Source organism: Rana temporaria, chromosome 4, assembly GCF_905171775.1.
Source record: "Rana temporaria chromosome 4, aRanTem1.1, whole genome shotgun sequence".
Taxonomy (NCBI): domain Eukaryota; kingdom Metazoa; phylum Chordata; class Amphibia; order Anura; family Ranidae; genus Rana; species Rana temporaria.
The window spans coordinates 264,623,294-264,640,093 of NC_053492.1; the positions used below are offsets into that span (position 1 = coordinate 264,623,294).

At 39.3% G+C, this 16,800-nt stretch overlaps 1 protein-coding gene across 4 annotated transcripts in view; it reads left to right on the forward strand.

Moving 5' to 3' along the window:
- FIG4 (FIG4 phosphoinositide 5-phosphatase) overlaps window positions 1-16,800 on the forward strand; it is a 432,686-nt gene that overhangs the window by 317,102 nt on the left and 98,784 nt on the right. For all 4 annotated transcript variants that reach the window (XM_040350224.1, XM_040350227.1, XM_040350225.1 and 1 more), the window contains one exon: window positions 12,370-12,565. In XM_040350224.1, the coding sequence (XP_040206158.1) occupies window positions 12,370-12,565 (196 nt within the window). The remainder of the gene's footprint in view (window positions 1-12,369; window positions 12,566-16,800) is intronic.

Here is a 16,800-nt window from a genome sequence, read left to right on the forward strand (position 1 = left end):
TTTGTAAATATCTCTTAAACCGTGTAGGTTTAGGAGATATTTCCAGTACCTACAGGTAAGCCTTAATCTAGGCTTACCTGTAGGTGAAAGTGGTATGTAAGTGTTTACAACCACTTCAACCCACAGCCTTACTCCCTACTATCTATCTCTGTGGACAACAAAAAACGCCTCACTCTGTTACTGAGAAGAGAGGGAGGTCTTAAAAAGTCCTAACATATTAAGTTGCCCCAGGATGAGAACACTGCTCAGTACAGGTGTCATTCCAGGACAGGAAGTGCGTTAATGCATGATCCCCAGGTTAAAATAAAGCAAAAAAGCGTAAAGGATGAACATTTTGCAACCTCCACACTTAAGGATGGGTAAGCTGCAGTTCTATCGGTTATTGTTTTCAGGTTTAGAATATGAATAGCTCCCCTCTGGGTGATCAATGAACATTTCATGGATTTTAATAAACTGTTTCAGTCTTAACTTTTTCTGCTCTAAAGAAAAAGCGGTTTGTTTCACTCTGTCCTTTTGGATACTGAGTTTGAACAGGAGTGGCTGATTCATTATAATCACTTGATTTACTTTCAGTGTTTTAATTTGAAGGTGCAGTGTCTGCATGCCTTAAAAGTATTCAACTTCTGGAGAGTATCTCACAAAACTAACATTTCTATTGTATGGGGATGTCTAAAATCAGACTTGGTGCAAACTTCTGGAGAAATCAATGAGCCAATCGCACAAGCAGGAAATTGCATTTCTAGGGAGGGCGTTTTGTACACCAAATCTGTACAGAAGGCCTCCAGGTTGCCTTATTGCATTGAATTTTACAGAAAATTACAGTGGCTGCAGAGTGAAAGGTTATTTTTAATAACATTAACTACTTCCCACCTGCATGACATCATGGATTGAAGTGGCTATATCTGGATGTTGCCTGCAGCTACAGGCATCATACAGCTATCTCCAGCTAACCAATTCCCTAACTGTAAATGCCATCCTATCAGCCATTTAGCTTCTGGATGGCTTTTATAGGCAGCAGGAGGGGACGTCCTCCCTCCTGCTGAGCATTGTCGCCTCTCTGGGCTCTCCCATTTGATGGGAAAGCTGAAGATCCGGCAGTGTAGGGTTTCCACAGAGCTGGCCAAGGACTGTATGGTCCCTGGCCATCTCTATGACCCTAAGAGGCCAGAAGCAATGTCATGACATCACTTCTGACTCTGGCAGATGTAAACACTGCCATTTTATTCCCCCCTAAAAAGCAGAGATCAATGTTTTTTTTATTGCATGCTTTTCAGGGTAGAGCAGATATCTGGGGTTTGTCTTCATAAAGAGGACCTGCATCCATGCAAGGGATGTTAACTTTTATTGCAATCACAAGAAATTTAATCAAGCACTTTTTACAGGGACATTGTAGAAATAAAAAATAAAAATATTTAATGTACCCTGTCCCCTTGTGCTCGCACACAGAAGCGAACGCATTTGTAGGTCGTGCCTGTATATGTAAATCGTGTTTGCACCAAACATGTGATTTATTGCTGCGGACGTTCTAGTGAGAGCAATCATTTTAGCACTAGACTCTAACTCTAACCTGGTAACCTGTAAAAAAAAAATAAAGATTTTTCAACCACTTCAAAACAGGGCATTTTCACCCCCCTTCCTGCCCATGCCAATTTTCAGTTTTCAGCGCTGTCGCACTCTGACAATTTTTATCATTTTTTTCCCCCACAAATAGTTTTCTTTTAGTGGTATTCGATCACCTCAGGGTTTTTGTTTTTGCGCTATAAACAAAAGAAGTTTGAAATACTATGTTTTCCTCTGTTTAGGCTGATATATATTCTTCCACATATTTTTGGTTAAAAAATCGCAATAAGCGTATATTGATTTGCGTAAAATGTATAGCGTCTACAAAATAGGGGATAGATTTATGGCATTTAAAAAAAAAATGTAATAGTAATGGCAGCTACCTGCTACTTTTATTGTGACTGTGACATTGCGACGGACATATCGGACACTTTTGACACTTCACACACCGATCCACGGTCCTGCTTTGTTACCGGGCAATCGCAGCTGCCGGGGACGCACATCAGCTCCTGAGTGACGTGGCTGGCGCGCGCCCCCTAGGCGGCCAGGAAGCCCAGGACGTCATGTGATGCCCACACTGGATGGGAGATCCCTCTTGTGGACGTCATTTGACAATGGACAGGGTAGGGAAGTGGTTAAGTACCGTAGTTTGGGGCCATTCCAACGAGCGTGTCTAATTTTAAAGCGTGACATGTTGGGTATTTACTCGGCATAACATCATCTGTTATAATTTACCAAAAAATGTGTTGTATATTGTTTTTTTGCATTAAAATACATGAGATTTTTTTTTAATGCGTTTGAAATATCGCAGCACAAATGACGTGTGACATAACACAGTAGTTAAATTATAATATGGTTTGTGTAGAAATTGTACTGTATATGCTGTATTATATTTGCTTTTTTTTTTATAAAACAAGAGTTACACTTTAAGGCATTAATAAAAACATTACTTTAACATTGGATAAACTACATGACCGTGTAAAAGTATTTTGTGAATAATTAGCCTTAGCGTTAATCAATTGGTATTTAAAAAAAAAAAAAAAAAAAATCTGTAAAATGTTGTATAATTTTCACATGCTAATGTCATTTCAAATTTTTTTAATATTTGTAAATGTTTTTTTTTTTTTTTTAAATGATTGCTGGTGTTAGTTGCTAGTTGTACATCATAGTTTCAGTGATACATATTATGAGCTGATATCCATTGATGATACAATTGAGCCATAGCACTCTAAGAAGTAGAACCTATAAAGCTGATTGCATAGAAAATCACAATAGTATTGCACTTATTGATCCATAAAAGTAAAATTGGTGTCAAACAAACATCTAAATGCATGGTAAAAACAGATGCATCCTAATTTTCTCGACACGTTTCCTGGAGTACACTCCACATCCTCAGGAGCAGGTGCAATCTAAGTAAATAATATAATTTTAGATGATTGACAAACAAGAATATATACATTTGAAAAAAAAAAAAAATTGGGGTAATGCCCAGTATTGGTTGGCTTTCATTCCATGAGCAGACTTGTTGACGTTCATTGTGCACCATTAGGAAACCTGCCTTGAATAATGCTATGTAGTTATCAATGAAGTACATGCTTGTGAATGGATAGTGGAAGCCAACAGCAGCACTGAGATGCAACAAAGATGAAAATATGATATAAGGGAAATCATGACAATGTTATCCAGTAAGGGATTGCATCTATTTTAACCAATAAGTGAAAAATAAATGTGCGTTTTTGTAAAGTACAGCTGCAGAAACCTAGCAATTTATTAAAGAATACCAGATTGTTGGGTGTTTTTTTTATATTTGGAATTGGACTTTAAAATGGAACTCCAGTTTTGTTGAACAGAACTATTTACTCAAATGACATCTGGAAAGTCCTGTACACAAAAAGCGCTGTTGCCATGGTAGCATGTGAAATAAATGTGACATTTGCAGCCATTTTAAGAAAATCATAGCTAACTGAGAATTGCAATTAAAAGAATTTGCATATATTGTACTTAGTTAATAATCCAAAGTACAGTAATGCAGTTTATATTGAGTTCAGATCTTTTTTCATCAATCAGTTTGCTTAAAAGACTTGTATGTACATTTCATTTGTCTTTTTTTTTTTTTTCTCATAGCAACTCATACTACATAAATAAAATGGGCAGAGCAAATGATTTTTGTGTAGGAAGTGAGCGGCAGTAAAAAATCCTGCTATAATTGCATTTGTAATATCGGATATGTCTATTCTGGTTGGAGTTGTTATGACATTTATGGCAATTCCTGTGAAGGTCAAAGAACCTGTGAATAAATGTTAAGCTTCTCTTAGCCAAACAATCAATCATTTTATCACCCACAGTATGCCATATAGCCAGTCTGTAATTGAAATATTTCATGTGTTATCTAGCTCTTTGTAAGTGTAACTACATTTTTTTAAAGTATGTGTATGTCACTTCTTTGTATTTTATGTTGGTAATTATTTAAAGCTGAGCTCCTGGGTTGGTGATTATTGCCTGAATACAAGGGGCATGTGTATTCCTCATTGGATCTTGTATTACTTTGTATATTTTTTCCAGATTTGTGCAGTAATCCAGTGTGAACCTTTGCCTTGGAGCATGGGTTTCCTGTAACAGACCAGTAATGCTACCCTCTCTTCTTGTGCAGAGTGACTGGTCTTGTGTCTGCCCCTTCCTGTAGTTTTTTTGTGGGCAGCTTGTAGTGGGTGGGGCCTAATGGATCCCTCCCTCAGCTTCACTCTGCTCAGGTTGGGTACAACACAGCAATGATGCCACTGTTACTTTAGTAAGGTAACATATAGGCTTGCATAGGCATGTGTTGCTTTGTAGCTTTAGAGGGGTATATATATATGTTGTGCTTTTTTAAGGTCAATTTTTACCCGCACAGTATTTATTTTGAATTATTTTTAATGAAGATATTTTTGTCTATAATATGAAACTTATTCATGGAGACGTATGATCATGCAAAATAGCTACATTTATTGGTTGACAAAAATATGAATATTTACATGAAATTAAAATACCAATTGCGTTGCATGAACGACTTGAAAATCACAAAAAACAAAAAAAAATGGGCATGCAGTACACTTGACATTTGTGCCATGATAAATTCTCAATGTGGTTTCAATAACCTTGTGTAAATGACAATGAAACAGAACGCCTATTTCACGTGCTCAACCGTTGTAGTGATATAGATATATAGTTCCCACTACTCCGGTTAGATAATTGATATCTTAGATGTAGTGTATCAATGTAGTGATCTAATAAGGTGTGTTTTCAATAAATGTAGTGATATAGATGTATAGTATAATGACTTATAAATTACGTTGTTGCCGTAACATCTAAGATATCAATTATCTAACCGGAGTACTGGGAACTATACATCTATATCACTACAACGGTTGAGCAGCAACAAACAGGCTCTCCAGAGAACGCAAATTTAATTAACTTCCAATAACATACAAAGTCCACAGTCGATACAAATCCAACAGAGTATATAATTCCTAGACATGTGCCATATTTCTCATTGAAGACCAGACTGAATGCCAGCTTGACTGCCTCAAATGCTGGTCTCACATAGGAGGGAGTGGTTCTTCCAGGTCAATGTAAAGTTCCCCAAGTCATATTACCATCAATAAATTCTTCCTTATGTATGTAAGGAAGTTATCCTTTGCGGTTAACAGGCCATCTCACACACACCTAGGTAAATTAACACATCTAAGGGTTTTCAACTGTTCCTTTGATCTGTGTTTGACCACTAACCTTTTTGGTCAGCAAACACCTTTTGATGTGTAACCTTGAATGCCTGTATGTCACACATAAATACCATGCCATACACATAACACAATATTTTAAATACCTACACATCTATATTAATATTACAACAACCGTTACTATACTGCAGGTAAGTAAGTGGTTAATAATGTGAAATACATTGGACGTTTGTTTTGTCAATAAAATTGGAACTAAGCAAAAAGAAAAATATAATAAAATGTACTCTTTAGAGAAAAAATATAACAGTTATTGATTAATGGGAATAAATCATAATTGCAAGATATTCAATACTTTAATATTTTAGAGAACAACATTAATACTTCAAAATTTTAGAGAACAATAGATTCAGGATAAAATCAAAAGTGACATAATTACCCATTCCAAAATGGCTATTTCCTACTGGCAAGTGACCAGAGTTAAATGGCTGCAGTGGCTTTCTATGGATCTTCATGGGATAAGAATATGTCCTCATGCATGGTGCTAGTGTGCCCCTCCTTGTCGGAGTCAGTCCTTAGTTATCCCTCCATGGATCCTTTTTCTTGAGTGATCTTCAATCATCGATCCCCCTCATCTAATTTTCCTCCATTTAAATACCCATCCAGACAATAAGACTATAAAGTTTATACTAGGTTCTGCCCAACCGTTGTGTCCTTATCCCATAGGTTGGTTGTACATATGAGAGTTACTGCGAGGAAGTGTCTGGTTTCTATTGGCTGACCACTTAATGATTGTTCTCTGCACTTTGAGATCCTAAAGCAGGGATATGCAATTAGCGGACCTCCAGCTGTTGCCAAACTACAAGTCCCATGAGGCATAGCGAGACTCTGACAGCATCAAGCATGACACCCAGAGGCAGACGCATGATGGGACTTGTAGTTTGGCAACAGCTGGAGGTCCGCTAATTGCTTATCCCTGTCCTAAAGTAATATCACTTTCAACCACCAGGTGTTTCACCTTTATTGTGAGATTATCTGTTTACGTTAATATTAAATTATTCTGGGGTGACTACATATATAGGTAGATATATAATATCGTTTTTATTGGGGTATAGCCTGCACCCCTAAAGTTGCCCCGAATTCCTGTGGAAAAAAGTTTTTTTGTACTTAAAGTTTTGGTGTCTTGCGCGGCGGCCTTGTCGGGTCCAGCGTCCGTCTGCGGCTTCGGGTGTCCTCTTCGTCGGGTCCGGCGTCCTTCTGCGGCGTCCTCCCCGCTCGTTTCCCGCGCCGAGTTTGAATACTGCGCCGACATATACAGAGCGCAGTACACTCGTGTATTGTCGGGCAGGCTCGGCTACTCTCGCGCTGACGTCCTGTACGTCCAGGACGTCAGCGCGAGAGGTATATGTCGGCGCAGTATTCAAACTCGGCGCGGGAAAGCGGGTATCGGCGTATACCGCGCACCCACGATTTTGCCCTGATTTTCAGGGCAAAAAAGTGCGCGGTATATGCCAATAAATACGGTATATAGATAGATATTGAACATTCTGGTAACTTTATATTTCATAAAATGCAATTAGTATACTTTTGATTCCTACATAACATGCTTCTATATTCCTGTATAAATGTATATCTTTGAAAACGTTTTTTTTTTCTAAACATGCACAGATTATATCTCTCAATCTACACAAAATAATTATTAATGTGGATACATGAATCATTTTGATATGTGTTACTCTAAGTACAGGCTAATTCATATCCTTTTATGATCACAATTTGACATCTTTCATAATGTTGGTTAGCTTCTATAACACTTGTATTTAAACTCATATTCATATATATATTTATATATTTTCTCTAACAAAGTCTCTAAATCAACAGATGCTATAGTCATATTTTTCCCTCTGACCCAAGATGTCATTGATAATCTAAACATTATTTTTCATTTATTCCATGTCGACATATATTCTTACTTTTAATATGTGTATTTATAATGCAAGTCAAATTTATACATGACTTGGTTTGTGAAGATCGGACTTTAGACTGTCTCTTAATGAAGACAGGATAATAGCCCAGCTGTGTAAACAAATTCTTCTTAGGGACTCTTCTTGGTCAACATCATCCATTGTTTTTAGGACAACTAGAGTCAACATTAGTGTCCACTAAAAACTACCCCACAATGGGTATATCTCTTCACTTGAAACCAGTTCAAACTTCTTGTTTGGTGAGAAAGCTACTATCATTGTTCTAACTCTCAACCCAAGCTTGTAAACGTTAGATAGCTAGTCCAATTGTTAATGTCTTGAACACTTGAAAACATGTGTTAAAGCGGAGTTCCGGACACATTTTCACTTTTTAAATATAAATACCCCTGTAATACACAAGCTTAATGTATTCTAGTAAAGTTAGTCTGTAAACTAAGGTCCATTTTGTTAGGTTGTTACAACATTTAGACACTTTCTAAAATAGAAATTGACTGAGGCCATCTTAAGTGTGGGCATCATGAAGCCAGACTGTATGACTTCCTGGATTTCAGCCTTGCAGATCTCGCACATGCTCAGTGCTGCACATGCAGTGTCAGATCAGGTTTCAGCACCTGTGCTGTTCAAGTCACATGATTCTTTGAGACTGGGGAGTGCACAGACTCCTGGAAAGTTACACCCACTGCATTCCCTGGAGTCTGTGCGGTGTAGGTTAGGAAGCATTAAGGGCCAGATTCACAGCGGAGATACGACGGAGTATCTCAGATACTCCGTCTTATCTCTCAGAGTATCATAGTTCATAGAACCAGTTACGCATAGATATCCCTAAGATCCGACAGGTGTAATTGTTTTACACTGTCGGATCTTAGGATGCAGTACCGCGGCCGCCGCTGGGGGGAGTTTGCGTCGTAAACCAGCGTCGGGTATGCAAATTAGGAGTTACGGCGATCCACGACGGTTTTTCGCATTCGCTACGTCGCTGCTAGTCTAGTTTCCTGTCGCAAAGTTGGTCGTCGTTTTGGGTGCCTTAACTTTACACAGCAAACGTATTGCTGTATAAAGTATGGCCGTCGTTCCCGCGTCGAAATTTAAAATTTCACGTCGTTTGCATAAGACGTCCGGGAATACGGAAGTACGCTACGCACGTCGCCGATCGAAAAAATGACGTCGGTTCGCACAAAGCACGGCGGGAATTTCGAAATGGAGCATGCGCAGTAGGTCCGGCGCGGGAGCGCGCCTAATTTAAATGGTATCCGCCCCATTCGATTTGGACCGCCTTGCGCCAGACGTGTTTACGATACACCGCCGCAGGTTTCTAGGTAAGTGCTTTGTGGATCGGGCACTAAAACTGAAAACTTGCGGCGGTGTAACGTAAACGGCTTATGTTACACGGGCACAATTGTACCTGAATCTGGCCCTAAGCACCTAGGTGCAGGAAGTGGGAAGATTAACTATTCTGCCTAGCAACACTTTGAAGGCATCTAAAAAAAAAAAAAAAAAAAATCGTAAAGGACTAATGACATTTTTTTAAAACTACTGATGTAATGTTATATTTATGGGTGGAACTTCACTTTAAGGTGACCACTCATAGCTCATCTAAGCAAATGTCACATTTCTGCCAGTAAATATTAAATGTATTATTATTATTTGCATCATAACCCACGACATAAAATTAATGAAAAATGTTGATGCCTCCAGTTCAGCCTCAAAAAAATCATAGGGTGATATGTTGATAAGCATTAAAAGACAATATCATAAAGCCAATCTGTAACCATCTAGAAAATGGCATGAAATGCAGCTAGACTAGCAATTTTCTCTGAAAATGCCATCCTCATGTTCTGTTTTTAACAGACTTTGGTTTCCGTTGAATTGACTCTTGCCAAGCTGTGTGGCTGAAGAGGAATAATATAAGCACTTGGGGAGGGGAAGGATTCAGTTGCAGGATATGTTTACCTTTTGGAGCATATTACCCAAATTTAGGGTGTAACATGCTCCTAAGCAGCAACCTCTTTCTGCCAGCACTTCCCACTTTGTGAAAGCAGATGGGGGGGATCTTCTCCCACCACCCACTGTAACAATTTGAAAACATTGCAGCCGTGTGGAGCACACAGGTAGCTTACTGAGAGTCTGCAGGATTCTGACATCTGCTGACAGTGTTTTGAAGGCTGCAGAGTAAAAACTAAATGCTTTTTTTTTTGTTACTGGCAAAAAGATGTGCATTTTTTTTTTGGAAAAGGTGAACTTATCCTTTTAATCATGTCCTGCCCACAAGATGGCTGATAGGAGAATAGCAGCTGCTGCACTGTTCTGCTTCACACAGTGTACCCACTGATACTTGCCTTCCTCACCCATCTCTACCACTTCATTCATCTGTGATGTTCCTTTAAAATGCATGATTATTTTGATTATGGAGCAGCAAGTTACCTTCTCTGCTTATTCTCTGGGTGCATTGCTCAGTCCTGGTCAATCACCAGGCCTGGTCGATTTTTGGCTTAACCCCTAAGGGTTCATTTAGTGCACTAGTGTTGCCCACTGATAAAGAAAACTGCAGTGGATTGCCTCGTCACCTCTTTTAACCCCTAAAAGCCTGCATCAGTGCTCCACAATTATGTGCATTGCTTACACTTGAATGGGTCAAGTTTACAAACTGTACTGCTCACCGAAGGCAAGAAGCCACTCTTGTGTATACCCCTGTACAGCTGCCTCTGCAGATTGGGAGAGCAGTAAAAATGCATCCTAACCTTAAGTCCTAGTTCACACTGGTGGGTTTAGACATGTCAAATCGGCTGCATTTGCCGGCAATGGCACCGTCCTAATTGGTGCGACGCCGCAATGATTTAAAGAAGTCGTTTCTGTACTACTTTTTGCAATTTCGGCCTGCGATTTACATTGACATCTGTGTAGAAACCTGCACAGATGTCTGGAATCGCAGCAAGCAGGAATGAAATTGTGCGAGTTCAGCGGAACTCACACGGCTTCGCTACCACTTTTGCCAAACGACATGATGTGTTAAAGGTAGTTAAAAAATAACAGATTTACCGCCCAGATCAACAGGTGAGAATAAAAAATGAATTCAGCCACCATATCAAAGGATTGGTAAATTATTATATATTTTTTCTGGGGGTTTAATAATGCTTAAATATTTATCACATATGACATCATATAAGAAGCAAGACTATTTAGCCAATAACTAGGCGAGGCACCAACACAATCTGCTCAGATGCATTGCTCTGCCGTTCGTGGCCACTAAACGGGTGTGCATTCCAAGCTTGGAGGAGTAAGGTGGATGACAGACCGGATATAACATCAAGTGCTAAGCCTCAATGTATTTTGCATGCCACGCGTCCTCAGGAAGCCTGTACTTGCCGGTGTGTTTTCACATTGGTATATGAGGTGTATATACAGTTGTGCGCATAAGTTTACATACCCTGGCAGAATTTGCTTTCTTGGCCATTTTTCAGAGAATATGAATGATAACACAAACTTTTCTTTCTTTCACTCATGGTTAGCATTTAGCTGAAGCCATTTATTATCATCAATTAACTATTTTAAATCATAATTTAAACAAACTACCCAAATGACCCTGATCAAAAGTACCCAGTTCTTCATACCAGGTATGCCCCCTTTAACATCAATGAAAGCTTGAAGTCTTTTGTGGTATTTGTGGATGAGACTCTTCATCTAATCAGATGGTAAAGAAGCCTGTTCCTCTTGGCAAAAAGCCTTCAGTTCCTGTAAATTGTGCGGTCTTTCATGAACTGCACGTTTGAGATCTCCCCAGAGTGGCTCAAGGATATTGAGGTCAGGAGACTGAAATGGCCACTCCAGAACCTTCACTTTATTCTGCTGTAGCCAATGACGGGTCGACTTGGCCTTGGATCGTGTTGGAATGTCCAAGTACATTACATGCGCAGCTTCCTGGCTGATGAATGCAAATGTTCCTCCTGTATTTTTTAGTAAAAATTCATCTTGCCATCAATTTTGACCAAATTTCCTGTGCCTTTTTGTAGCTCACACATCCCCAAAACATCAGAGATCCACCTTTTGTGGTTCACAGTAGGAATGGTGTACCCTTCATCATAGGTCTCCAAATGTAGCGTTTTATGGCTGTGGCCAAAAAAATAAATCACTTCAAATTACTTTGTACCAGAAGGTTTAAAGCTTGTCTCTGTGCTGTTCAACGTATTGTAAGCGTAATACTTTGTGGTATTTGCGTAGTAATGGCTTTCTTCTGCCAACTCGACCATGCAGCCCATCTTTCTTCAAGTGCATCTTGAAACTGCAGCACCACATGTTTTCAGAGTCCTGTATTTCATCTGAAGTTATTTGTGGGTTTTTCTTTGCATCTCGAATAATTTGCCTGGCAGTTGTGGCTGAAATTTTAATTGGTTGACCGGACTGTGGTTTGGTTTCAACAGAATCCCTCATTTTCCACTTCTTGATTAGATTTGAAACACTGTTGATTGGCATTCTCAATTCATTGGATATATTTGTATAACCCTTTCCTGTTTTATACAGTTAAACTACCTTTTCCCGCAGATCCTTTGACAATTATTTTGCTTTCTCCATGACTCAGAATCCAGAAGTGTCAGTGCAGCACTGGATGAAAGATGCAAGGGTTTGTTAGGAGTCCAGAAATGCATTGACCTTTTATACACGCACACTAATTGCAAGCAAACAGATCACAGGCGAGGATGGTTACCTTTAATAGCCATTCACCCCTTTGTGTCAACTTGTGTGCATATTATCAGGTCAAAATCACCAAGTATATAAAGTATCTAAACTTTTGATCAGGGTCATTTTGGTGGTTTATGAATTAAAACGTAAAGTAAACACAGGTCATTGGTAATAAATGGCTTTAGCCAGACACTAACTATGACTGAAAGAAAAGCCATGGTATGTACACTTTTTTTTTTTGAGTGGGCAACTGTTTTTTGTATTTGAACATCATAATGTTTTTAGTATTTTTCATTGTGTGCATTGCTTCCACCACTTTTTTGAGGAACTATATGAGGAGGCACCCTCATTCATGTACTTTTATTTTCAGGGGTTGTATTTTACCTAACATGCTAGACTAAGCTTTCCATTGGGCTAATGTAATTTTTATATTGCAGGAACAAGACAAATCGTGAAGAGACTGTATTACAGCGGAAAACTGCTGCAAGTGCTCCACCTCCCCCAAGTGAGGAAGCTGTGTCTAGTAGCTCTGATGATGACTCTGGAACAGATAAAGAGGAAGAAGGGGCTGTGTCCCAGCGATCTACACCTGTGAAAATTTCTGATGTTGGCGATAATACCAAAGCATCAGAGGTGAGAGTTTTGGAATTAAACTATTTATGCTCAAGATAGAGACAAATGCCTAGTAGGGCTAGGCATGTACCTACTAGAAGACCTTTTGGTAATAGACCATTGACCTAAAATACCCAAAAATTATCTTTTTCTTTTTACATTTTTGATATATCAAAATGTGTTGATTATTGTGTATTGATGATATGTATATCATGGTGGGACCGAATTACCTGATTTACTAGTAAATCCCCTCATACGTGGCCCCAGCATTGGACAATATCTTTGCCCTGTTCTTGCAGTGGGCAACGTGAGGCATTCAGAAATCCTGATTAAATAAAGTCTATATTCTGTGCCTGCTTGGAAATTGGACAAAAACCTTCAACCTGTCAAAACTGTAATATGTAGTTGCCCAACTTGCAGTATGGCCATTCATATACCATAAATAATTGTGGTTCCTGCATAACCAGGTGCATCATGTGATACTGTATGTATGGCAACTTACCTTAACACAAGAAATGTGGCAGATGGAGTGTAGCAGCACCATAATATCTGCTTTACTTAATCCTGCTATAGGAAGCAGGTTGTACTTTGCAAGTAGTAAGCCAAGTCACCATATAAACAAAGATAATGTGCGAACCTAAGCTTTGTGTCTCCAGTAATCTACTTAGACGTGCTTCACACTGCTGTGATTTGGTTGCAGTGCAGGTGTAGCCACATTTTTTTTTTATTTTTTTTTGCATGTTTTATCCACTGTTTTTTGCCATGGTCCCATAGACTTTCTATTAGGTTGCAAGTATATTAAAAATGCAACATGCTGACATTTTTTGGTTTGATTTCAGAAAATGCACCAAAAATGCTTGAACCAAGTCTATGGGACCATGGCTAAAACTGCCGGTAAAAACTGTGGCCACAGAGTGCAGCAGCAAACCGCAGTGTGAAGCAAGCCTCAGTCTGATAATTTAACTAATATTACAAACCTAGAGTCACAATAAGGAAATTGTGGTGATTGAAATTTGAGGTTGATGGTAGGATATTGGGTTTGGTGCCAAATTACATGAAAAGCTTTTTTTTTTTTTTTTTTTTTCTCAAATGTTTAACATCATTGACAATATTATTTGCACTGTGCCCACATATGTTTGTGTTTTTACATTTCTCCCAATTACTGAATGGTTCAGTGATGGAGATTTTACTGGCCGGATTGTGTGCATTATTACACCATTTAAGACAATCTCATTTAACTGGCTTCAACTATTTTGGTTGGGGTCAAGAGGAGTTATGTCAATCTAAGCTGTCAGTTGTGCAAAGCAAACACTACATTATAGCACTACATCTTCAGTGAAATGAAACGCAAACCGTATAACTATTGCATACAATTCTACAGCACTAACAATCACAAACTGTTAATATTTCTTTGCCAGATGAGCTAAGTGATGTGTGGGTACGTGAAATTAAATCAAGAAGGCATTTAATTACAGGAGTTGCAAGGCTTATTGTTCTAAGTTATTCATTAGGAAAAATATTTAACTAGTTGTATAGAGGTAAAAGATATATAACTGATATCAACAGTATGATAGAAGGTATTTTTCAAGGGCATAAGTAGAAATCACAGTATCATTTGGCAAATTTTTGATAGCCCAACCAAAATAATTTTTAGAATCCACAGTAAATATATTTAGCTAAATTTCCATAAATTTTTTAGTAACATGCAAATGATTTTAGTATCTTGACTTTTTTTTTTTTTTTTTCAGTCTTTTCCATCCTTTCCAATTTTTCTTTTCGCAGTTTCTCTTCATTCCACTTTTTTTATTTTCTTTCTATTGCATTTGCTTGTATGTCTTTACTCATTTATCAGCAAACTTTTGTTTTTTTTTCCTTGTGCTGCTTTTTTTTTGTATACCCATATCTGTACATGTTCATCCTTGTAATTGTATTTTTTTCGTGTGTCTTCATGTCCCTGCTTATTATGTGTCTTCCCTATGTAAAGGCCTCCCATCTTGATAAACTTGAGGATGCTTTACCTGGTTTAAATTATACATAGTGAAAAAGTATACATAGTCTCAATTCTCTATCTTATTCAAAATAGAATACACTTCTTAACTGCCTTTTGTTATTTAGAGCAGCTGAGACTGCTAAACTGGATTTGTTATTTTTAGAGTTGACTCAGTATGATACAGTATAGTACATTTCTGAATAGAACACTCTTAGGAGTTCAATAAAGTTTTGCTTTTCTTTGCTATAAGATGCATTTCTCTAGGCAGGTAGTTTAAACCAGACAAATGTTTGTTGTATTAAAATTGTGTGTTGATGAACATTGTTGTGACTCGGGGTGATTTAGAGCCCACTGTTGGCTTATTCTGGGTCACAGGAGTGCAAAAGTAAGTGAGGTATGATGAGAAAAGCTTTGACCTTTTAACCACTTGACCTGTGGAAGATTTACCCCCTTTCATGACCAGGCCATTTTTTTCGATACGGGACTGCCAATTGTGCTGTTGTGCAACACTGTACGCAAAGAAAATGTGTGTAATTGTTTTTCCCACACACAGAGCCTTTTTTTGGTGGTATTTGATAACCTCTGCATTTTTTTTTTTTTTGCGCTATAAACAAAAACAATATTTACTTTCTGCTATAAAACGCATCCAATAAAAAAATCTCTTCCAAAAATGTATGCCAATATGTATTCTGCTACGTTTTTGGTAAAAAAAATCCCATTAATCGCACATTGATTGGTTTACGTGAACGTTATAGCGTCTACAAACTATGGGATAGATTTATGGAATTTGTATACATTTTTTTTTTTTTATACTAGTAATAGCGGCAACTGGCGACTTATAGTGGGACTGTGATATTGCGACAGACTATTGGACACTAAGCCCTGGTTCACATTGATGCTACTTTGAAATCGCGCTACCTCACTTGAAGTAGTGCAATTTCAAAGTAGCAAGGTCAGTGCCGTTTTAGGTTCTACTTGATAGACATCTGTGTGGCTTCATACACAGATGTCTATTGAAGTCGCAACTGGCACATGACGGGAGCTTCTTTCGCAAATCTGCGCGGCACCGCAAAATCTGTGCCGCACCGATTGGAACAGTGCCGTTGCCACCAATATGCTGCGACTTGTCATGCGTTTTGATATCTCAAATGTGAACCTAGGCTTATTGAGACTTTGCGGGAACCAGTGACACTAATACAGTGATCAGGGCTAAAAATATGCAATCACTGTACTAATGACACTGGCTGGGAAGGGGTTAAACATCTAGGGTGATCAAAGGGTTAACTGTATGCCTAACCAGTGTTTTTGTGTACACAGTGTGTTTCTTTCACTAAGGGAAGAGATTCATTCTAGGATCATCCCTTTCCCCCGTCAGAACTGATATTAGCCTTGTTTACATAGGCACTTCTCAGTTCTCTGTTTTACACTAACAATTGGCAGGTGCCGGAGTACATGGAGTCCCGGGGACCTGCAGATTGGCTTGTGTGAATTGTCACAGCAGAAGAAGCCCGCCGGTGGCGTGTGCGCGCCCTCTACAGGCCAAAGTGCAGAATCAAGTATATATACGTAATCCTGCGCACAGCTGCTGCCCTGTAGCAGTAAAAGTGCTATAGAGTGGTCAGCAAGTAGTTATTAAAGACAAATAGGCTGTTCACTGTGAAATGAAATGTTAGCTTGGTGAAAGAGGTGAAACTCTGATGTCTTCCATCATCCAATCATGTTCAAAAGTGATTTTACAGTACCTGCCGCCGAGAATGTGTTTTTAGCACAACGGCATCGCGCTGATTCTCGGCGACAGGGTGCCGACATCTCGCACTCGCTGGAATAGTAAAAGCACATTCCAGCAAGCGCGTCATAGAAGCGACGAGAGATCCGACTTGGATTCCCGCCAATTCTACACGTGTGCGGCGTTTGTTATGAATCCTGAGGGGTAACTCCCCGCCGGATTTTAAATAAAAATCCGGCATGGGTTCCCCCCTCAGGAGCATACCGGGCCCTTAGGTCTGGTATGAGTTGTAAGGAGACCCCCCCTACGCCGAAAAAACGGTGTAGGGGGTCCCCCTACAATCCATACCAGACCCGTATCCAAAGCACGCTACCCGGCCAGCCAGAAAAGGAGTGAGGATGAGCGAGCGCCCCCCCCCCCCTCTTGAGCCGTACCAGGCTGCATGCCCTCAACATGGGGGGGTTGGGTGCTCTGGGGCAGGGGGCCGCACTGCGGCCCGCCCCACCCCACCCCAGAGCACCCTGTCCCCATGTTGATGAG